Below are 20,504 nucleotides of genomic sequence, written 5' to 3' on the forward strand. Positions count from 1 at the left end.
GGGATGTGGCATCACTTTAGCTATGTCTTATAAAAGTTGTGACAAATCAAAATAAGGATGGAGAACATTCCGGACATGGCAGATAACATGTAAATTCATAGAAACAAGAAATGAAATGTTCAATTGAGAAACCTAGCGAACATGAAACTTTCTATATGAAGGAGTGATATGACATAGGCATGGAAAAAGTAGGTAAGATCCAGACTGTGGAAGGCTTTAAATGTTGATTGAGGAATTGGTATTTTATGAGAATGATCATGTACACACATTAAGCAAACTTAAGGGTTTAAGAAGGATCAGGTGAGTTTTTTTTTTAAATGATATTTCAACATACCACATTTTTGTTACATGACCTAAAAGTCTAGAGAACACAAGATGCTGCCATGCATGTTTGACTTGAAAACCTATTTGATTTAGTAGAATTTTAAAAGCTCTCATCAAATATGGTGTCTCTTATGTAAATTTAAAATCATACCATTTGAAAAGATGCAACAGTTTGAAAGATGAATAAAATATAATTTTGATAATTGCTAATTATAATTATAAAATGGAAAATGTTTCCTCAAGCTACTTGCATTATTTGCCATCTTTCATTTGGTAAAAGATGATCAGTACAGAATTTAAATGGAAAACAGATTCCTACATATGGGGAGTCCTCCAGATGTTTCTTGTGGCTAACATGTTGATTACATCAAGTCCCAGAACCCTCTAAATAAGATCCATTATCACTGCAAAGTACTTACTATATACAAAGGAACAACCAAATAGATAAAGAATGGCCACTATACTGAAAATGAAAAGTCATTTAGATGGATATAGCCCATAGATGTATTAAATTGGCACATTCTTCATGAAGGCTTCCTTGATTACCCTAAATGGTTCTCAAAAGGCACTTCCAGCTCTCAAAGGGCAGTTCCAGCTCCAGATTTTTTGTTCACATGCATCAACCACTTATCTATTAGAGAATTAGACAGTTACGTAGCATAATGAATACAATACAGGACCTGGAGCGAAGAAGACCTGAGTTTAAATTCACACTCAGACACTTACTGGCTGTGTAACCCTGGTCAAGTTACTTAACCTCTGTTTCCCTCTAGTTTGCTCATCTGTAAAATGAGAATAGCAGTATCTACCTCCCAGAGTTGCTATGAGGATGAAATGAGATATAATTTGTAAAGCGCTTTATAAAACAAAAAATTCATGAAATAAATTCTAAGTATTAGCTGTTCAAATGATGCTTTGTTTTAGAGAGTATTATCAATTATTATACTATTTTAATTTCAGAAATAATCAAAGAAAAAATTTTCCACTTCACAATTTCTCTTATCCTAGTCACATTCATTTCATTTGTTCAAAAACTTTTAAATTATACTTAGTGAAAAATGACTTTTCCATGGTCACTTCTATTCTACATTTGTTTAAAAATATAACTATATGAAGAGTGAAATGAGCAGAACCAAGAGAACAGTATTAAGATAACAGAAACACTATTTGAAGAATGACTTTTATACGTCCACCTCTAGAGACAGAACTGAGAGATAAGATATTGTTTTTATGTATACATACATCTTTTTGTCAAATGAGGCTTTCTCTTATGGGGAGTGGGGAAGAAGAGAAGAAGGTAACTAGATATTTAAATGTAACAAATAAACATGTATACATAATTTTATGTATATGTATGTAAAATTAAGACAGATGGGTTTCAATTATGTCATCAGAAGGAGTTTCCAGAGTTGGAAACACAGCTCCCTAAAACATAACATACTTTTATAAAACAATGTTTCTCAACTTGGCCCCTTCCTGTCTTTGAAATTTTCTTTCTCCATCTACGCTGGAGCTGTTCCTCACAAACTATCTCCAATCCTTTGCACTGGCTGCCCCTCTGGAATGCTTCCTCTCTTAAAATCCTTGGCTTCCTTTTTTTTTTCTTTTTAAATCTTAACCTCCTATCTTAGAACCAATACTAAGTATCAGTTCCAAGACAGAAGAGAGCAGGAAGGGCTAGTCAGAAGTATCTGAGGCCAGATTTGAACCCAGGACTTCCCGTCTCTAAGCCTGGCTCTCCTACACAAAGCCGCCTTGATGGCCCTTGGGCTTCCTTTTAAAACACAGCTCAAACAGTCCCTCCTGCAGAAAGGCTTTCTTGGTCTCTGCCCCTCTTCTGGCTGCCTCTATCTCAGCTGCTTTAGCAGAAATAACCTCTCAAGATATTTTCACCTACTATGTTTAAATGTGCATATTTATTTACAAGTTAACTTCGCCATTAGATTATCAGCTTCTTTAGGGGCAAAATTATGTTGGCCTTTCTTTGTACTCCCAATTCTTAGCACAGTGCCTGGCATGATAAGCACAGAATGGACCATAACATTAACCAACCCTGTCATTTTACAAACAAGGAAATTAATGCCCAGATGGCTTAGTGATTTGAGCAGTCACCCAGTTAGTAAGTGTTGGAAGCAGAATTCAAATCCAGCTCTTTCTGTTGCAAAATCCCATGTTCTACTGACCATACTATCAATGGATACTGCTTTTTCTTTCTTTTATAAAACAGATGATGATTTTATCTGCATGGAGGCTTGGTTTATATCCAAATGTTCTGGTGTCTTCTATCTCTCTTCTGTTCTAATTAGTTTTATGTCAAGCCCTCACATTGCTTATTCCCTGCCACACCAATGGTTGCCCGTTTCCTAATGTCTAGATTATTGAAGCTGTACAAGTTCAATGAATTCCTCAAGTTAAAGGGTGGAGAAGCAGTGTAGCTGGATGCCTGCCATATGGAAACTCTTGAGATGAGTACATCTGAGTATGTACCTTCCCTTTCAATCAACAAAAATTTAAGTGCCTTGGGTGCCTTGGGTGCTGGTGGTACAAATACAAAGAATGAAACAATCCTTATAGGGAGGGAGTTTACATTCTAATGGAGTATGCTAGTCATGTATATAGAAAATTAATATGAATACTAAATAGCTTAATACAGGGTAGTTTGGAAGAGAAGCAACTGAAGAGGTCAGGAAAAGATTCATACATGGGGCTGTCTCCAGCTTCTGAGGCACTTCCCACTCTACTGCTTTATTTTTTGCCATTCCAGGGCTGGGTAATTAAAACTCTTTCCCTAACTGGGTCAAAAGAAATCATTTTCCAGTAAGGAAAATGATAAATATTACCATAATTAATGTTCAAAATACAGACCTATTGAGTTGCCTTCTGTTGCTATTTTTAAAAAATTTAACTCTAGGGGATATCTTTTCTTACCTTTTCTTTTTCTTCTAATTGAAATTATTTGGTTCATTTTTTTCAGTTTTGAAATAATAGTAGGAAATGAGTTTTGCTGATCTATGATGATCTCATCTTTTCCTGACCTCTTCAGTTGCAACTCTTCCAAACTACCCTGTATTAAGCAAAAGGTTGATAAAGAACCAATCAATGAAGCAAAGCAATGATCCAACTAGGAAGGAGTAGAAAACAAGAAAAATATAATGTCATGAGAGACTCTCTACTCCAGAGGCAGATGTGTGTAAATTGTATCATAAACTGTAAACAGATTAAGGAAAAATAGACCAAATGTCCAAATGATGTTGGTAAAATTGGACAGAATATAAGTAGAGTGATGGGGCTGAGAACTGAGTGGGTTGTGAGGAAGTAGCAACAAGAACAGTTAATTCTCTCCAGATGTTCAGCACTGAAAATAGGAAAGATCTTCTCCGAAGAGACCTTGAATGGATCGTAGGATCAAGTGGTGATTTTTAAAGGATGAGAGAAACGGGTGCATGTTTGCATTTATTAGGCTTTTACTATGTGGCAGGGATCTTGCTAGGCACTAAAGGTATAAAGAAAAATATTAAATGGTCCCTGGCCCTTGAGGAACTTGATGGATAGATGATAGAAAATGGAGACAAAGAAAATGGTAGGATCAGGAAGACCTCATTAAGGAAACACTTGAGCTGAGCTCTGAAGGAAGCCAGAGATTCTAAGAGGTAGAGATGAGTAGGAAGTACACTCTAGGCAGGAAGACAATAGCTAGTTAATAGAGATTCAAGATTGTTGTAAAGGGATGGAGGAGATTCATGTAATGTGTTCCTGGAAGAATAGAGGATCAAAGATATAAGTGTTTGTTTCTAAGGCTGAAGATAATGTGCAAAGGATGTGAAAAGATACAAAGTCTGTGGGTTTTTAGTATAGAACAAGATAACTGAGTCAGTCCTCTCATGAAAAACAAGAATGACAAATCAGAGTCAGGAATGATGACAATGCTTTAAAAAGCATCAATCAATCATTAAAATAATCAGAAGATAGCAAAAGAAAGTTCAGAAGGGGAGGCAAACAAGCAGGACACTGATGGAACTACTATATTATATTTGAATTTTGCCTTTCTCCCTCTTTAAAAAAAAAGGCTATACATAGGAGGAAGTAGAGAGGAGAGAATTAAATTGGGCATTATGGAAGCTCATAATTTCATATACAATCTTCCCTTTTATAAAATTTTTCTTTGTATATTAAAATACTTGTGTTGTGAGAATCTAGTTGAAATTTCTGACTCCCATCATTTCTAAAGACATAGCTATTACTAACTCTGGAAGTAGATCCTTAGTTTTATTCATATATTCCTTTATTTCACTGATGAAGTCAAGTAACCATTTATTTGTACTTTATATAAGTTTATGTCTTACCAAGTGTTGGTCTGCCTAAATTATAAACTTCTAAAGAGCAATGACTATGCTATTTTGGATAAAGCCGAGGACGAACAGGAATTGGATGAATTAAAAAATGAATAGAGAACATATTAATACTGTCAATCCTACCCTTGCTCCATTTATCTTGTCCATTATGGCAAGCACTTATTCTAGAAATAATGATTTAAAATATTCCAATTCTTTTATTCAGGTAAACATTCCATATAAACCAGACAATAAATACCTATTGTTATTGAGAGAATCTCAAAGGAAAAAAATCATAAATATCCCAAATAGAACCAGGGGGAGAGGGGAAAAAAACCTACCTAATATTTTCATCTTCATGAGAAGGTTCACTTAACTCAGTAAGTTCTGGTTTATCTGGAACTGAAGAATCAAGGATGTGTGTCACAGAAACATAACGTTCGTAGTGTTCCAACATTCTTACTATTTTCTCTTTGGTTACCCCATGAACATTGCGCCTAAAAATTTCAGAGTAGGAAAGACAGGAGAGGTGGGAATGTAAAAGAACACAACAAAATAAAACAAAAGTTCTGAATCAAGTATTATGAAGGAAGGCAACTTTTGTTCTAATTCTTTAAAGACCAAAACCGTTATTATCCATTGTAATACTGTTCTACTTAATTTTCACTCATTTTCTCTTTACCCAGGATTTCTTGAGTTCCAATAATCTTTCTTATTTGTTCAACATGTTTTCTTCAAATATATAAAACAGGGGCAACTGGGTAGCTCAGTGGATTGAGAGCCAGGCCTAGAGATGGGAGGTTCTAGGTTCAAATCTGGCTTCAGACACTTCCCAGCTGTGTGACCCTGGGCAAGTCACTTAACCCCCTTGGCCTAGCCCTTACCAGTCCTCTGCCTTGGAGGCAATACACAGTATTGACTCCAAAACAGAAGGTAAGGGGTTTAAATTATATTTTTAAACATATATATATATATATATATATATATATATATATGAAACAGCTATAAACTCAGAAAGAGTGTTCAAAGACCACCTTTATTGACCAGTATCATCTCCAAAATGCTTTCACAAACTTTACATTTAGATTTTGTCAAAAGGTTTTTAGGGACAGATGAATTATAGATAAAATCCATTTAAAAAACATTCTTGTGAGTTAGAAAATCACCCTAGACAAAATAAAATACTTAGGAATCTATCTGCCAAGACATACACAAGAACTATATGAACAGACCTACGAAACACTTTCCACACAATTAAAACTAGATCTAAACGATTGGAAAAACACTCATTGCTCATGGGTAGGACAAGCTAACATAAAAAAAATGACAATCCTACCCAAATTAATTTACTTATTTAGTGCCATATCCATCAAACTACCAAGAAACTTTTTTACTGAATTAGAAAAAACTATAACAAAGTTCATTTGGAAGAACAAAAGATCAAAAATATAAAGGGAAATAATGGGAAAAAAAAAACCTGAAGGAAGGTAGCCTAGTAGTACCAGATCTTAAACTGTACTATAAAGCAGTGGTCATCAAAACGTTATGGTACTGGCAAAGAGACAGAAGGGAGGATCAGTAGAATAGACTTGGGGTAAGTGACGTCAGCAAGACAGTCTATGATAAACCCAAAGAGCCCAACTTTTGGGACATGAATCCACTATCTGACAAAAACTGCTGGGAAAATTGGAAAACAATATGGGAGAGATTAAGTTTAGATCAACATCTCACATCCTACACCAAAATAAACTCAGAATGGCTGAATGACTTGGATATAAAGAAGGAAACTATAAATAAATTAATACTTGTCAGATCTTTGGGAAAGGAAAGATTTTAAGACCAAGCAAGAGCTAGAAAAAAATTACAAAATGTAAAATACATAATTTTGATTACACTAAATTAAAAAGATTTTGTACCAACAAAAACAATGCAACCAAAATTAGAAGGGAAGCAACAAAAACCTCTGACAAAGGTCTAATCAAATTTATAAGGAGCTAAATCAACTGTACAAAAAAAATCAAAACATTCCCCAACTGATAAATGGGCAAGGGACATGAATAGGCAATTTTCAGATAAATAAAAAACTATCAATAAGCACATGAAAAAGTGCTCTAATAATTAGAGAAATGCAAATCAAAACAACTCTGAGGAACCACCTCACACCTAGCAGACTGGCTAAAATGACAGCAAAGGAAAGTAATAAATGTTGAAGGGGATATGGCAAAATTGGGACATTGATGCATTGCTGGTGGAGTTGTGAATTGACCCGACCTTTATGGATTGCAATTTGGAACTATGCCCAAAGGGCGCTAAAAGACTGCCTGCCCTTTGATTCAGCCATATCACTGCTGGGTTTATACCCCAAAGAAATCATAAGGAAAAAGACTTATACAAAAATATTTATAGCCATGCTCTTTGTGGTGGCAAAAAACTGGAAAGCAAGGGTATGCCCTTCGATTGGGGAATGGCTGAACAAATTGTGGTACATGCTGGTGATGGTGGTGGATGGATGCTGGTGATGGAATACTATTGTTCTAAAAGGAATAATAAACTGGAAGAATTCCATGTGAACTGGAAAGACTTCCAGGAATTGATGCAGAGTGAAAGGAGCAGAGCCAGAAGAACACTGTACACAGAGACTGATATACTGTGGTAAAATAGAATGTAATGGACTTCTGTACTAGCAGCAATGCAATGACCCAGGACAATTCTGAGGGACTTATGGAAAAAAATGCTACCCACATTCAGAGGAAGAGCTATGGGAGTAGAAACATAGAAGGAAAGCAACTGCTTGATCACATGGGTGAATGGGGATATGGTTGGGGATACTGACTCAAAATGAGCACCCTAACACAAATATCAATAATATGGAAATAGGTCTTGATTAATGACACATGTAAAACCCAGTGGAATTGTGCATTGGCTATGGGAGGGGGTGTGAGGAGGGAAGGGATAGAATATGAATCCTATAACCAGGGGGAAATGCTTTAAATTAATTAAATTTTAAAAAAAAAATTTTTTTGTGAAGGTATCTTACCGTCACCAACTAGAATACCTGGTTTCATTTAGCATGTATATTATAACTAAACTCAAAATGATGAGATGTTATCAGTATCTTGTTAATAAACAATATGCACAGGCAAGTCATACTCTTTGCCTTCTCAATTAAGATAAATTCTAGTTAAAATAAACATCAAATGTTTTATATGTAAAATGTATCAGATTGCTTACCATCTCAGTGGGAGGGAGGGAAAGAGAGAGGGAGAGAATTTCAGACTCAAAATTCTTTTTTAAATATTAGAAACTGTTTTCGCATGGAATTGGGGAATTATTTTTCTTAAAGAGCATCAAAGGTAGCCTTGAAAGGGAAAATAAATAGGCAAAAGCAGAGAAGATAAAGTGACAAAATACAAGTCCCAGAGTGGCTAAAAATGGAAAGATACATTGTTACCTAGGAAATATCACTTCCACTACTCTAACTACTTTCCCATGAGAAATTCCTATCTCTTCCCACAAGGTAGGCACCCAGGGGAAACACTACTAGCAAGATAAATAGCTCAAGGTTATAGATTTTTTATATTCTTGGGTAACAAAAAACTGCTTGTATGAAACACTGGCTATTCTTTATACTGTCAACTAACTTAAAAGACATGAAAACATGAAACTCATCATACAAAGCTAGAAGCATAATGAACACAATTTAAAACAACCTTTTTTTAAGAATAGCAAAAGGTGTGTGGTCACATTGGAATCACTAGTTTCTAAGGAAAAAAATCAAAAGCAGTTTTTACCTTGCAAGTTCCTTTGGTTTAAATTTCCACCATGTGTCTGGTTCCCGGAAGTGAATTTTATATTTATATTTTTGTGACTAAATAAAAGCAAATATATACATTTATTTCCACAAGATTACAATTCAGTGTTAATAATATGACCTTTAAAATAGCTTCTAAATTTAAAAATCTATGATATGCATACACTGTAAAACTTAGTTATTATCTTAAAAATTATGCTTCAGAAATAAGATAATGTTCTTGGGCAATAAACTCTCAAAATAGTCTAGACCGAATCCAGAAAAAAAGTTTTAAAATTTAAAAAAAAAATTTTTAAACCTCAATTTTGCAGAAAAGGAGTTTTCCTATAAAATGTAAGAGGCCTTTTTCCAAATTGTCCCAAAGCACAGAAACTTTATTCATCTCCATTCCTGAATAGTCAGTCAGTAGGCTCTTTTTCCATTCAATTCCACACCCTGACACATTCAAATACTTTGAAACCAAACAAAATAATGTCCCTGCAATGGCCATGCCGAGGACTTGGGTCTTAAGCACACACCCTACAGCAGGCATATAACCAGAACTGTGATAAATCAGGGAACCAATACAATATAAGTACAGAGGATGGGAAGAGAACACAACAAAAACGTGTAAAGGAAATTTAGTACAAAAAGGGTCAATGTATGAACCTACAGAAAGTTCAGATTAAAAACAAACTAAAAAGAACAGGGGCAGCTAGGTGGTTCAGGAGTCAGGCCTGGAGTCAGAAGAACCTGGGTTCAAATCTGCCTTCAGATGCTTCCTAGCTGTGTGATCCTGGGCAAGTCACTAAACCTCATTTGCCTAGCCCTTGCCCTTCTGTCTTAAGAGTTGTTACTAAGACAGAAAGTAGGGGTTTAAAAAAAAAAAAAAGAAACTAAAAGAAGGATACACTTGGAAATGACAATCATCTGAGCCAATAGGAGGGTAATCATTTAGAAGGGCTCTGGATTTTCTCTTTAGAAGCGAGAGGGCACCATGAAGCCAGTGAAGACTTACAAGGATGCAAAGAAGAAAGAAGAAGAGATGATGCTTCCAGAGTGAACACTCCTCCAAAAGGAACTTGAATAAAATCCTATGTGTCAGCTCCCAGAGTGTCACTGTTGTCCATACCTATGGGTCAAGCCTCAACTAAAGTTAAAGGACTCTTCCGTAAGCAAAATTCTTTTCTCAGGCCTCAGAAAGTTGAAAATATATTTGAATTAGCAAAAGTAGGGCATGCCAGAGTTTTGAGTAAGGGGAAAGGAAATAAGCAAAAAATACCTGAAAGTAATTTATGATTACAAAGCACTTTATACTTTCTCACAACTCCATGAGTTTTATTTGTCTCCTTTTAACAAGTGAAAAAAAAAACTAATGTTCAGAAATGTTCAATGACTTGGCCAAAGTCACAGACTAACGACTAGGTCTTCTGACTCCAAGCACAGGGTTCCTTCCACTCTTCAAAGGAGTCTAACATGAAGGGACAAGGGAGAAGATTCAAAAGCAGCTCCCAATAATCTGAGTCTTGCTATTATAGGCCTTTAATAAATTATGATACTAACCAAAATTATATACGGCTTCATCTCCCATGCCTGTAGGTTTGTATTATCTATTATTACAGGAGAAACCTTCTTCTCTAGTGCTTCTTTAGCTGAAAGATATATATTGTTATGAAAAAGAGAATGACTTTTTAGTAAATGGACAATCAGTATTATCTTGAACTTTTTTTAAAGTAAAATTGAAATACTGGAAATATCTGGAAATGATTAACTGATCCACTCAAAAAATACTAAAATTTGTGAGTAAAAAAATGTCTAATTGAAAAACAGTTCATACTACAAACTGATGAAAATAAAATCATAAAAACATTTTAAGTGTTACATAATAATTGAATTTATAATATTTAATATAAAAATTTAATAAAATACCAAAGTACCCTTCAAAAGAACAAGAAAAGTTTTTAAGAGTTCTTGACTTGAAACTAATAAGCATTTTGAGATATTCTATATATACCACAAATGTTGAATGTGCAATTTTAAAAAAACTTATCGACTTATCTTTAGAATCACAGAACATGTCTTTTTAAAAACTCTGATATGACTTTTTTAAACTCTTATTTTCTGTCTTAGAATCAATATTGAGGAAGAGGAGTTGACAATGATTGATTGCTTTCCCGTGGAAAGGCATGCCCCAGGCAGTCCAGGATGAGCTGGAAGGGCCAGAGGATGGGTAGGAGCAGACAGGACTGCTCTGAAAGTATATCAATAGAGCAGACCGACACTGTGCAGGAAGAAGAGCTCTCCCAGTCAGAGTATGAGAAAGGCGGCACCCTTTCAGCAAAAAGAGCAAAAAGAGCCTGTTTGAGACCTGGAAGCCCTGGCTGCTCCTGGCCATTGCAGCACTGGCTCTTAACGGGTTACCTTATGTGCGGCAGCCAGAGATGGAGTTTTGTCTCACAAAATAAAAGTCTAAGCCTTTTGGAATGGTGGGCCTATAGTTTCCATTACCCCCTTGTAGGATGGACTGAATCAGAACTATATCTATCTCCCCCGCCCACTCCCCCATCCAATCCCATTTTCTAGCATTCCCATATTTGTGATCTTTGCCCACTCAGCTCAGAAAGGCCCACAGAGAGTTACTGTCACTAGACCTCTGCCTCCCACATGACACTGGGCCCCTTGTAACTAAATATCAGCTCAGGTAAAAAAAAGACTACTGAGTATCGATTCTAAGACAAAAGAGTGGCAAAGGCCAGATGACTCAGTTTAAGTGACTTGCCCAGGGTCACACAACTAGGAAGTGTCTGTTGCCAGGTTTGAACCTAGGAACTCCCAACTCCAGGCCTGGCTTTCTTTTCTACTGTGCTACCAAGCTGCCCCTTAAAACTCAGATACAGTCCATATTAAATAATTAGGAGGTTTAAGTTTTCCTTATATTTAAAATTTGTTGCTGTTGTTTTATAGATATTTTTATATTTTGGTTGTCTTTTTTTTTTACTTTCAAGAGATAGTAAAGAATACAAAGGAAAGCATTCCCTCTACAGAGGTCTTACCTCAAAGGCAAAATAGGCTTCTAAATTTATTTTGCATCATCTCCAAAGAAATAATAATTTCCCCATATAGAAAAGTGTAGATCAAGAATTCTTTAATGATTTACTATGGCTAGGAAATTTGAGTTTAATAAATAACCCATTCCAACAAAAGTTACCTTAGCTTTGGCTAATGATAAAAATGCCCCTATAAAAGTAGGGTTAGATGATATTCCACTAATGATTCTGAACCATTAACTGGGGGACATCAAGTGTGGCCCACCTGGAAAATACCAGAAATATATTGTTGTTTGGTCATGTCTGACTCTATGGGACTCTATAGATCAGGGGTCAGCAACGTATGGCTCTTTCTGCCATAAAGTCAATTTTTTTTCAGGCGCTGTTACAAGAGTACGCACTGTGAGCACTGTACGGCTCTCACGAAATTACATTTTAAAAAACGTGGTGTTCATAGCTCTCACGGCCAAAAAGGTTGCCGACCCCTGCTATAGATTTTAGCTATTTCCTCGGCAAAGAATGCCAATGGTTTGTCATTTCCTTTTCCAGGAGATTTTCAGGATCCTTTTGTCAGATAATCACAGGTTAAATGACTTGCCCAGAGTCACATAGCTCAGAACTCAGGTCTTCCTGACTCCAGGCCAACTCTATCCACTGAGTCAAAGCTGCCTCCTAGGCATACAGAGGTTAAGTGATTTGCCCCAAGGTCACACAATTAGTAAATGTCTGAGGGTGGATTTGAACTCATGTCTTCCTGACTCCAGGCCTAAGGCTCTTAAAACACTGAGCCACAGGTTCCCCCTTTGGAACAATTAAGAAATATATTCACAGGGAGCAAATCTAAGGTTCATGAGAAATCCAGGAACAAAACAACTAATACTACACCTGCCTACACACCTCTTGCCCTATGCAGCCTAATAAAAATATGTGCATGGATTCCCTTTACAAGAGTCAGAAACTTCAATATAGAAATGATGTCACTCTTTCCTTTAAATTAACATTAAGATGACCAAGTACCTAAGGTCCAATTCTTACCTCGTTTCTGGTTCCACTCATGTGCTTCACCCAATAAATTTCCATCAAATTGATATTGTCCATTTTTGTAAAAGAAATCATCTGAACTAAGTATGACTCCATTCGGATTCTCCTCTAGTAATTTCCTATGATGAAAATTAAATTCAATTAATGGAATTATTTTAATTGATTTCTCAATTTTATATTGTTCTTCTAAAAGACTATAATATATAAAATACAGAGAATGTTATTTGATGAGGATGGTACAATGCTCTCCAAGGATTTTTTAAAAGCAAAGGAAGTATATGAATGCCAGAGAAACTAATCTTTTCTTCTTTGTTTATTCCTCAGAAACATACTCAAAAACTTTCAGAGTAAAGGTCTGCAGATTTGAAACTTGAGATTTAGCAAGGAAGCCCCTGTAATCTATTAAGCACAAAGGAACACTATCAGTCATGGATATTTCCACTTCTGGACAAATGACACTTATTGGGTTTCTGAAACCAATTGAAATAGAAGACAAGAGAATTTAAGGCAGTCATATATTAAACAGAAATCAGGGTAGCACAAAATTAAAATAAGATGCTCAAAACTGGGGAAGGATCTAGTACAATTGCATAAACTCAAATGCTCCTCCAAAAATATTAATGACAAATTATGTGATAATATATAAAAAGATGTTAATATACTAACACAATTTAAAAAATAAAAATACAGAATTCTCCAAAGGTCTTGATGCAGTTTTAATCCTTAGGAGAACCAAACTAAGATTTTCAGAATACTTTGTATATTTATAACCAATGCAGGGGAAATAAGGGACCTGGTAAGTCTACTGGTAATAAGGGACCTGGAAAGCAAACTACACGCACACAAGAATAAAAAAATATGGCAAACATTTGAGGTAGTAAAAATCTACTATGCAAGAGTTTCATAATCTGTTTAAGTTACAATATCCCAGCGTTTCAGAAAAGTTCACAGTGATGCATGCAAAAAGGAAAGTATAATATAGATGTTATCTTTGTTCCTTGACAAGAGTCTATTTTATACATATAGGCTTTCCCCTCTCACCAACACCGCCACCCCCACTTCTCCCATTAGTGACTTCTTCCTGGGGCCTCCATTTTGGCTAGGGACTCAGGCTGGTCATCCTTCAATCCTCTCTAGACTCTGCTTCTGCCCCTTCTGATATTTTTATCAAATTTGAAAGATTTATTAGTACAGACCCTGTGGTGGCTAAATGTGGAAAGACTCAACAACAGGAAATTGGGTACCAAACAGTATGGGCCACAATTCATAAATAAGTCTATGAAACCATTAGCTGGATATACAGAAGTTTAAGAGTGACACAGAAAACAAAATACTCTCCATTTAGAAATCAGGAATCTGAAGTCCATTTTCTACATCACTACATTAGAGAACAATTACCAAAAATATCTTTTTATCATACAAGAGTTATATCAAACTTTTCTGTGTAATATATTAAATTTTCGGCATGTGATAGTAACACTCTTCTAAAGTACAGAAGCAAATATTCCATATTTTGTTAAATAACAAAAACCCTTAATCCATGAAATTAGGGGGAAAACTGATTAAGCCCTAACTTAATTAAGACAAACCACAAACTTTAACTTGGCAGCAAAAATTCAAATTATCGGATTTGTGCCTACTGAGTTACTGTGCCAGGCACTGAAACTGTATTTTTTCAAAATGTTTAAATAAGAACATAGTCCTTGACATCGAAGACATCACAATCTAAATAGAGAGAAAATAAAACATGAATACATGTAAAGACAACAGAACATATTGAAGTAGTAAGAAATTTTGCCACTGCAAACAAATTGCGGATTCTTTCAGGGCAGGCTCCAAAGGCTTTGGAGCAGAACATAGGATTTTAAACCTAAAACTGGTAGAGACTTCAAAGGCTATCTAATCCAAACCCTTCATTTTACAGTCATGGAACTGCAGCACAAAGAACAGTAAGCATCAGAGATTTGAATTCAAGGCTTCTGACTACAAAGACAGTGTTCTTTCCTCTTTTTGTTTTGGAGGTAGAATTAACAGGTCTTTAGAGCTTACAACAGATGTGCAAGTAAAGAGGAAAGAATCAAGCCTGAATAATTGGACCAAAAGAAATAAGGAAGAGCAAAGAAAAAGGAAAAGAATCTATATGTACAAAAACACCGATGGCAGCTCTTTCTGTGGTGTCAAAGAATTAGAAACTGAAGAGATTCTCACAAACTGGAGAAAAGCTGAACAACCAGCAGTGTATGGTTGTGATGGAGTACTACTGTGCGAGAAGTAATGACGCACAGGTGAATTCAGAAAAAGCATGGAAAGTCCTCTCTGAACTAATACAAAGTGGAGGAGCAGAACCAGGAGATCATTGTACAGTCACAGCAGTATTGTAATGAGGATCAACTGGGATAGCCTTAGCTGCTTTTCAATACAATGAAACAAGAAAATGCTAAAAGATTCATTATGAAAAAATGCTACCCATCTCCAGTGAGAGAATTAATGAATTCTGAGAAGAAATCAAATTATTTTCTGGCTTTTTTTTTGGGGGGGGGGGGGCTAATACAGAAATGTTCTGCATGATTTCACATGCATAACTGATATATTACTTGCCTTTTAAGTGGCTGGAGGAGGGACAGGAGAGAAGGGAAGAATTTGGAACTCAAAAAAATTAATAGTCTTTTTCTAAAACAACAGAGTATATATCCAAAACCATCAGCAAACATCATCTGAAATGGGGATAAATTAGAAGCCTTCCCAATAAAATCAGGAGTGAAACAAGGATGCCCATTATCTCCTCTATTATTCAACATTGTACTAGAAACATTAGCAGTAGCAATTAGAAGAAAAAGAAAATGAAGGCATTAAAATAGATAATGAGGAGACTAAGCTATCACTCTTTGCAGATGATACGATGGCCTACCTAAAGAATCCTAGAGAATCAACTAAAAAACTAGTGGAAATAATCAACAACTTTAGCAAAGTTGCAGGATACAAAATAAACCCACATAAATCATCAGCATTTCTATATATTACCTATACATCTCAGCAGCAAGAGTTAGAAAGAGAAACACCATTTAAAATCACTCTAGACAGTATAAAATACTTTAGGAATCTATCTGCCAAGACAAACACAGGAATTATATGAACACAACTACAAAACACTTTCCATACAATTAAAACTAGATCTAAACAACTGGAAAAACATTGATTGCTTATGAGTAGGACGAGCTAACATAATAAAAATGACAATCCTACCCAAATTAATTTACTTATTTAATGTCATACCTATCAAACTACCAAGAAACTTTTTTACTGAATTAGAAAAAACTATAACAAAGTCCATTTGGAAGAACAAAAGATCAAGAATATCAAAGGAAATAATGAAAAAAAAAATGTGAAGGAAGGGGGTCTAGCAATACCAGATATTAAACTGTACTATAAAGCAGTGGTCATCAAAACAATATGGTGGGGCAGCTGGGTAGCTCAGTGGATTGAGAGCCAGGCTCAAAGACGGGAGGTCCTAGGTTCAAATCCGGCCTCAGACACTTCCCAGCTGTGTGACCCTGGGCAAGTCACTTAACCCCCATTGCCCACCCTTACCACTCTTCTACCTAGGAGCCAATACACAGAAGTTAAGGGTTTAAAACAATCAAACAAACAAACAATATGGTACTGGTGAAGAGGAAGAAGGGAGAATCAGTGGAATAGACTTGGGGTAAGTGACATCAGTAAGACAGTCTATGATAAACCCAAAGAGCCCAGCTATTGGAACAAAAATCCACTATTTGACAAAAACTGCTGGAAAAATTGGAAAACAGTATGGGAGAGATTAAGCTTGGAGCAACTTCTCACACCCTACACCAAGATAAACTCAGAATGGGTGAATGACTTGAATATAAAGAAGGAAACTATAAGCAAATTAGGTGAACACAGAATAGTATACTTGTCAGATCTTTGGGAAAGGAAAGATTTTTAAGACCAAGCAAGAGTTAGAAAAAATTACAAAATGTAAAATAAATAATTTTGATTACATTAAATTAAAAAGGTTTTGTACAAACAAAAAATTCACAGGAAATTTTGAAAGGGGATAAGTTTTCTTGGAGGGGTTCAGCATGAAGGCTTTGTTTTGAACATGCTGAGTTCCAGGTGCAGACTTCTGGAAAGATAGTTAGAAATGTTAGGCCAGGTGAGGGTAGAGATTAGGCTTTAATATATAGAAGGTGGTCAATGAAGTCATGAAATTACCAAAGGAGTGTAAAAATACAAGCTGGCTGGAATATCTAAATTAAAGGGCATGTGAAGCAAAAATGAACCAGAACAAGAGGAGAAAAACTGATTGTCCTACAGTCCAAGAATGAGAAGAGTACGTAGAAGCCAAGGCAAAATAAATAAGTGTCAGATATTACAGAAAATATTTAGAAATACTGAGAAAAGGACAATGGGAAATAGAAATTGGGGTGAAGTGAAAATTGGAAAGAAGGAGGTTTATTTAGGAATCCAAAGAAAACTTAATATTATGAACAGGGTTTAAATTCTGAATTTCCTTTTTGTTAAAGAAGTTGGAGGGGCAGCTGGGTAGCTCAGTGGATTAAGAGCCAGGCCTAGAGATGGGAGGTCCTAGGTTCAAATCTGGCCTCAGAAACTTCCCAGCTGTGTGACCCTGGGCAAGTCACTTGACCCTGGTTGCCTACCCTTACCATTCTTCTGCCTTGGAGCCAATAAACAGTTATTGATTCCAAGATGGAAGGTAAGGGTTTAAAAAAAAAAAAGTTGTTTCTAAATACAGGTATCCCTTCCACATCATGAGTCAACATTAAAAAAAAAAATGTATTTTGGGGGAGTTTTGTGCAGGCCACAGACTACAAAGAAAACGTTTAGAAACTTAGAAATGCATATTTACCCCTAAATTTACAACATACCTTAAGCACCCCATAAAACAAAAAGAAAAAAATTCAGACTTTTCTGGTATGAAGGGCCAAAAAATTTTATGCAATAAGAGGGCACTGCACCCCTAACCCCTGAGATGTAGAAGAGACACCTGGAAACTTGTAGAAGGAAGGGGCTAATCTTTCCTAGCTCTCTATTGACTGAATGATGCAAAATGAGAGGAGGAAAGGCAGGATTTCTCTGCTTCAAAGACATGTCAATTTCTTTTTAAAGAGTCAAATGCACAGAGAATCCTAAGATTCTTCTAAGAAGGTTCAGAGGTAGTATGATTTTATCTTGATTTAGGGGCTACTTACTTTCTCTGCAAGACACATTTTTAATTTTAAAATGAAAGTTAAAAGTAAAACAGGTTTCTCTTACTGGAAATATTGTGCTACATTGCTAAGGAAACCTGTATGTACCATATTGACTATAATATAGTCTAAACCTCAAATTAAGTCACAACTCCTAGAATGACATTTCTTTTAAAATAAAAAGTACATAAAATGAAAAATAACTACACAAAATTGCTATACATATTTACTGAAAAGTTTTTTACTTTTTGTTCAATTCAAATGTATTTTATTTATCACTATCTTTTTTATCTTCATTTTTTTAAACCATTACCTTCCATTTTATAATCATACAGGTTTTGTGGCGGATTAAAAGTGCATTTTGTTACCATTCAGTTGTATTACTCTTCATGACCCCACCTAGGGCTTTCCTGACAAGATACTGAAGTAGTTTGCCATTTCCTTCTCCAGCTCATTTTACAGATGAGGAAACTGAGGCAAAAAGGGCAAGTGTCTGTGCCCAGATTTGAATTCTGGAAGATGAGCTTTCCTGATTTTAGGCCTGGAACTCTAAACACTATACCACCTCTGCCCTTTATACTATTATATAATATATCTAGATCACAAATATTTTTTCAGTAAATAAATTCATGAATTATTTACGAAAATAAAATTGGGTGAGAGGGAGAGGGGAGGACATTAAAGTCACTATCATGAGGTCATTATAATTTGACTTAATTTTATACATGTGAGTGTAATCTTTACCTTTCTTTTTTTACATGACTCGTGTTTTCTCCCTCCCCTCATCCCTTCCCCCTCCAGTGACAAGCAATTCCACTGGGTTATACATACATTTTATCTCTCTTAAAGGGAGTCTTCAGTGTAAGAGCTTTCACCCTTCTCTAATCTCCCTTCCTCTGTTCTTTCTTATTTCTTCTCCCAAGTATTCCCTTCCTTTTCTCTTATCTTCCCTCAAGATCTTCCCATACTCTGACTTTTACCTTCAAAAATGTACAAATTTTCTTCATCTTTATGAAATCATGCCAATTACTGTACTATTTTTCTACTTCCTTGTCCTGCCATACTTCTATAAAAGATTTTTATACCTCTTAAGTTTCCATGTGATGACCACCCATTCTCTCTTTAAGTGATGGGCTTCCAACCCACTATTCACATAACCAATATGCATTCTTGAGCTAGATCTAAAGACCTTCTCTTTGCCTCTGTCCCTGTCTGTGCCATATTTGAACTACTGAGCATGACTCTTTCCTCTTAAAATCTCTGCTAGCCTCTGTTTCCATGCTGCTCCATCTTAGGTATTCTCCTACCTCTCTTTTACTTCTTTGATTCCTTTAATGATTGCTCTTTTCCCTGGCTCCTAAAGACAATATGACTGTATTCTATCTAAGTTCTCTGCTCTCCAATCTCTGCAATCATTAGCTCAGACAACTGATTTTGAACTAGCTTGAATTTCTTGTGTGCCACTCTTGTTTCATACTTGTCCCATACTCTTGCTCAATGCAAGTGATGTAGTTAAATTATGACCCAAAAGCATCGAATGCTACACTACTTTTTAATTACCTTTTAAAAAATGATTAGTGCAGAACTATCATGATAAAGCAAGAAAAGTGATCTTTCAAGGCACAATGGAATGTGGATTATTGTTATCAACATAGATAATATGTTGTGTTTGTTATGCAACAACACTACACCTATGCTAAAAGAATTCAATATATGTCAACATTACTAGACTAAACACATTAAAAGAGTCACAATTCACAGGAAAGCAACAGTTAGAAAAATGAGAAATTCTTTTTTTAAACCTTTATTTTCCATCTTAGAATCAATTCTGTGTATCACTTCCAAAGCAAAAGAGTAGTCAGGGCTAGGCAATGGGGAATAAGTGACTTGGCCATGATCACACAGCTAGTAAGGGTCTGAGGTCACATTTGAATCCAGGACCTCTTATCTCCAGGTATTTCTCTCTATCTACTGAGCCATCTAGCTGCTCCCAAATCAGAAAATTTAAAACAGAATCTCATCACAATATAACTTCTTGGATCCTCTACCCAAAAAACATTTTTGATGAAACTGCGACCAAAGTCAGTTTCCAAGTGGCACCTTTATTTCTTTGCAACAGTTGAAAAAATGTGTCCAGAAAAAATAAATTTGTTTAAGACAACCTTTCAATTCAACTAAAACCATATGCTGATGGACTGATAGGAGTATTTGGTAGTACTATGTAGCTAGGAGGTGCAGTGGATAGAGCATTGGCCTTGGAACAAGGAACAACATATTCCTGAGTTCAAATCTGTCCTCAGACACTTACTAGCTGTGTGATTCTGGACAAACCTTAAGTAAGTCACTTAACTCCATCTGCCTAGCTCTCACTGCCCTTCTGTCTAAGAATTCATATTTGATGCTGATTCTAAGCAGAAGGTAAGGGTTTAAGAAAAATAAAACCAAAAAAAGTAAATAATAAAAAATAAGCATATTTTGTTGATAGATTTTGTAATTTTTAATCAGTCCTTTCTGGATATCGAATTGGATACCATGTTTTAAAGTCAATTTTTCCTTGTAGCAAAAGAAAGTTAAGCAAAAATCTCCAATATAGCAACTGCAAGTGACATTAAATACAACATTCTGCTAGAGTATGTACACTGCTTCTTTGATAAAAGAGAGGTATGTTATATTATGTGTTCTCCAGGACTATTATTAATTAATGCACCCCAGATACTGGGAAAACATATTTCAAAGTAGCGCT

The 20,504-nt window shown here is 35.6% G+C and overlaps 1 protein-coding gene across 1 annotated transcript in view; it reads right to left on the bottom strand.

Moving 5' to 3' along the window:
• N4BP2 (NEDD4 binding protein 2) overlaps positions 1-20,504 on the bottom strand; it is a 50,113-nt gene that overhangs the window by 21,905 nt on the left and 7,704 nt on the right. The window contains exons 3-6 of the mRNA XM_044681744.1: positions 12,528-12,652; positions 10,009-10,097; positions 8,447-8,523; positions 4,997-5,152 (exon numbers count right to left, since the gene is read on the bottom strand). Coding sequence (XP_044537679.1) covers positions 4,997-5,152; positions 8,447-8,523; positions 10,009-10,097; positions 12,528-12,652 — 447 coding nt within the window. The remainder of the gene's footprint in view (positions 1-4,996; positions 5,153-8,446; positions 8,524-10,008; positions 10,098-12,527; positions 12,653-20,504) is intronic.

The sequence above is a fragment of the Gracilinanus agilis genome, chromosome 6 (assembly GCF_016433145.1).
Source record: "Gracilinanus agilis isolate LMUSP501 chromosome 6, AgileGrace, whole genome shotgun sequence".
Lineage (NCBI taxonomy): Eukaryota > Metazoa > Chordata > Mammalia > Didelphimorphia > Didelphidae > Gracilinanus > Gracilinanus agilis.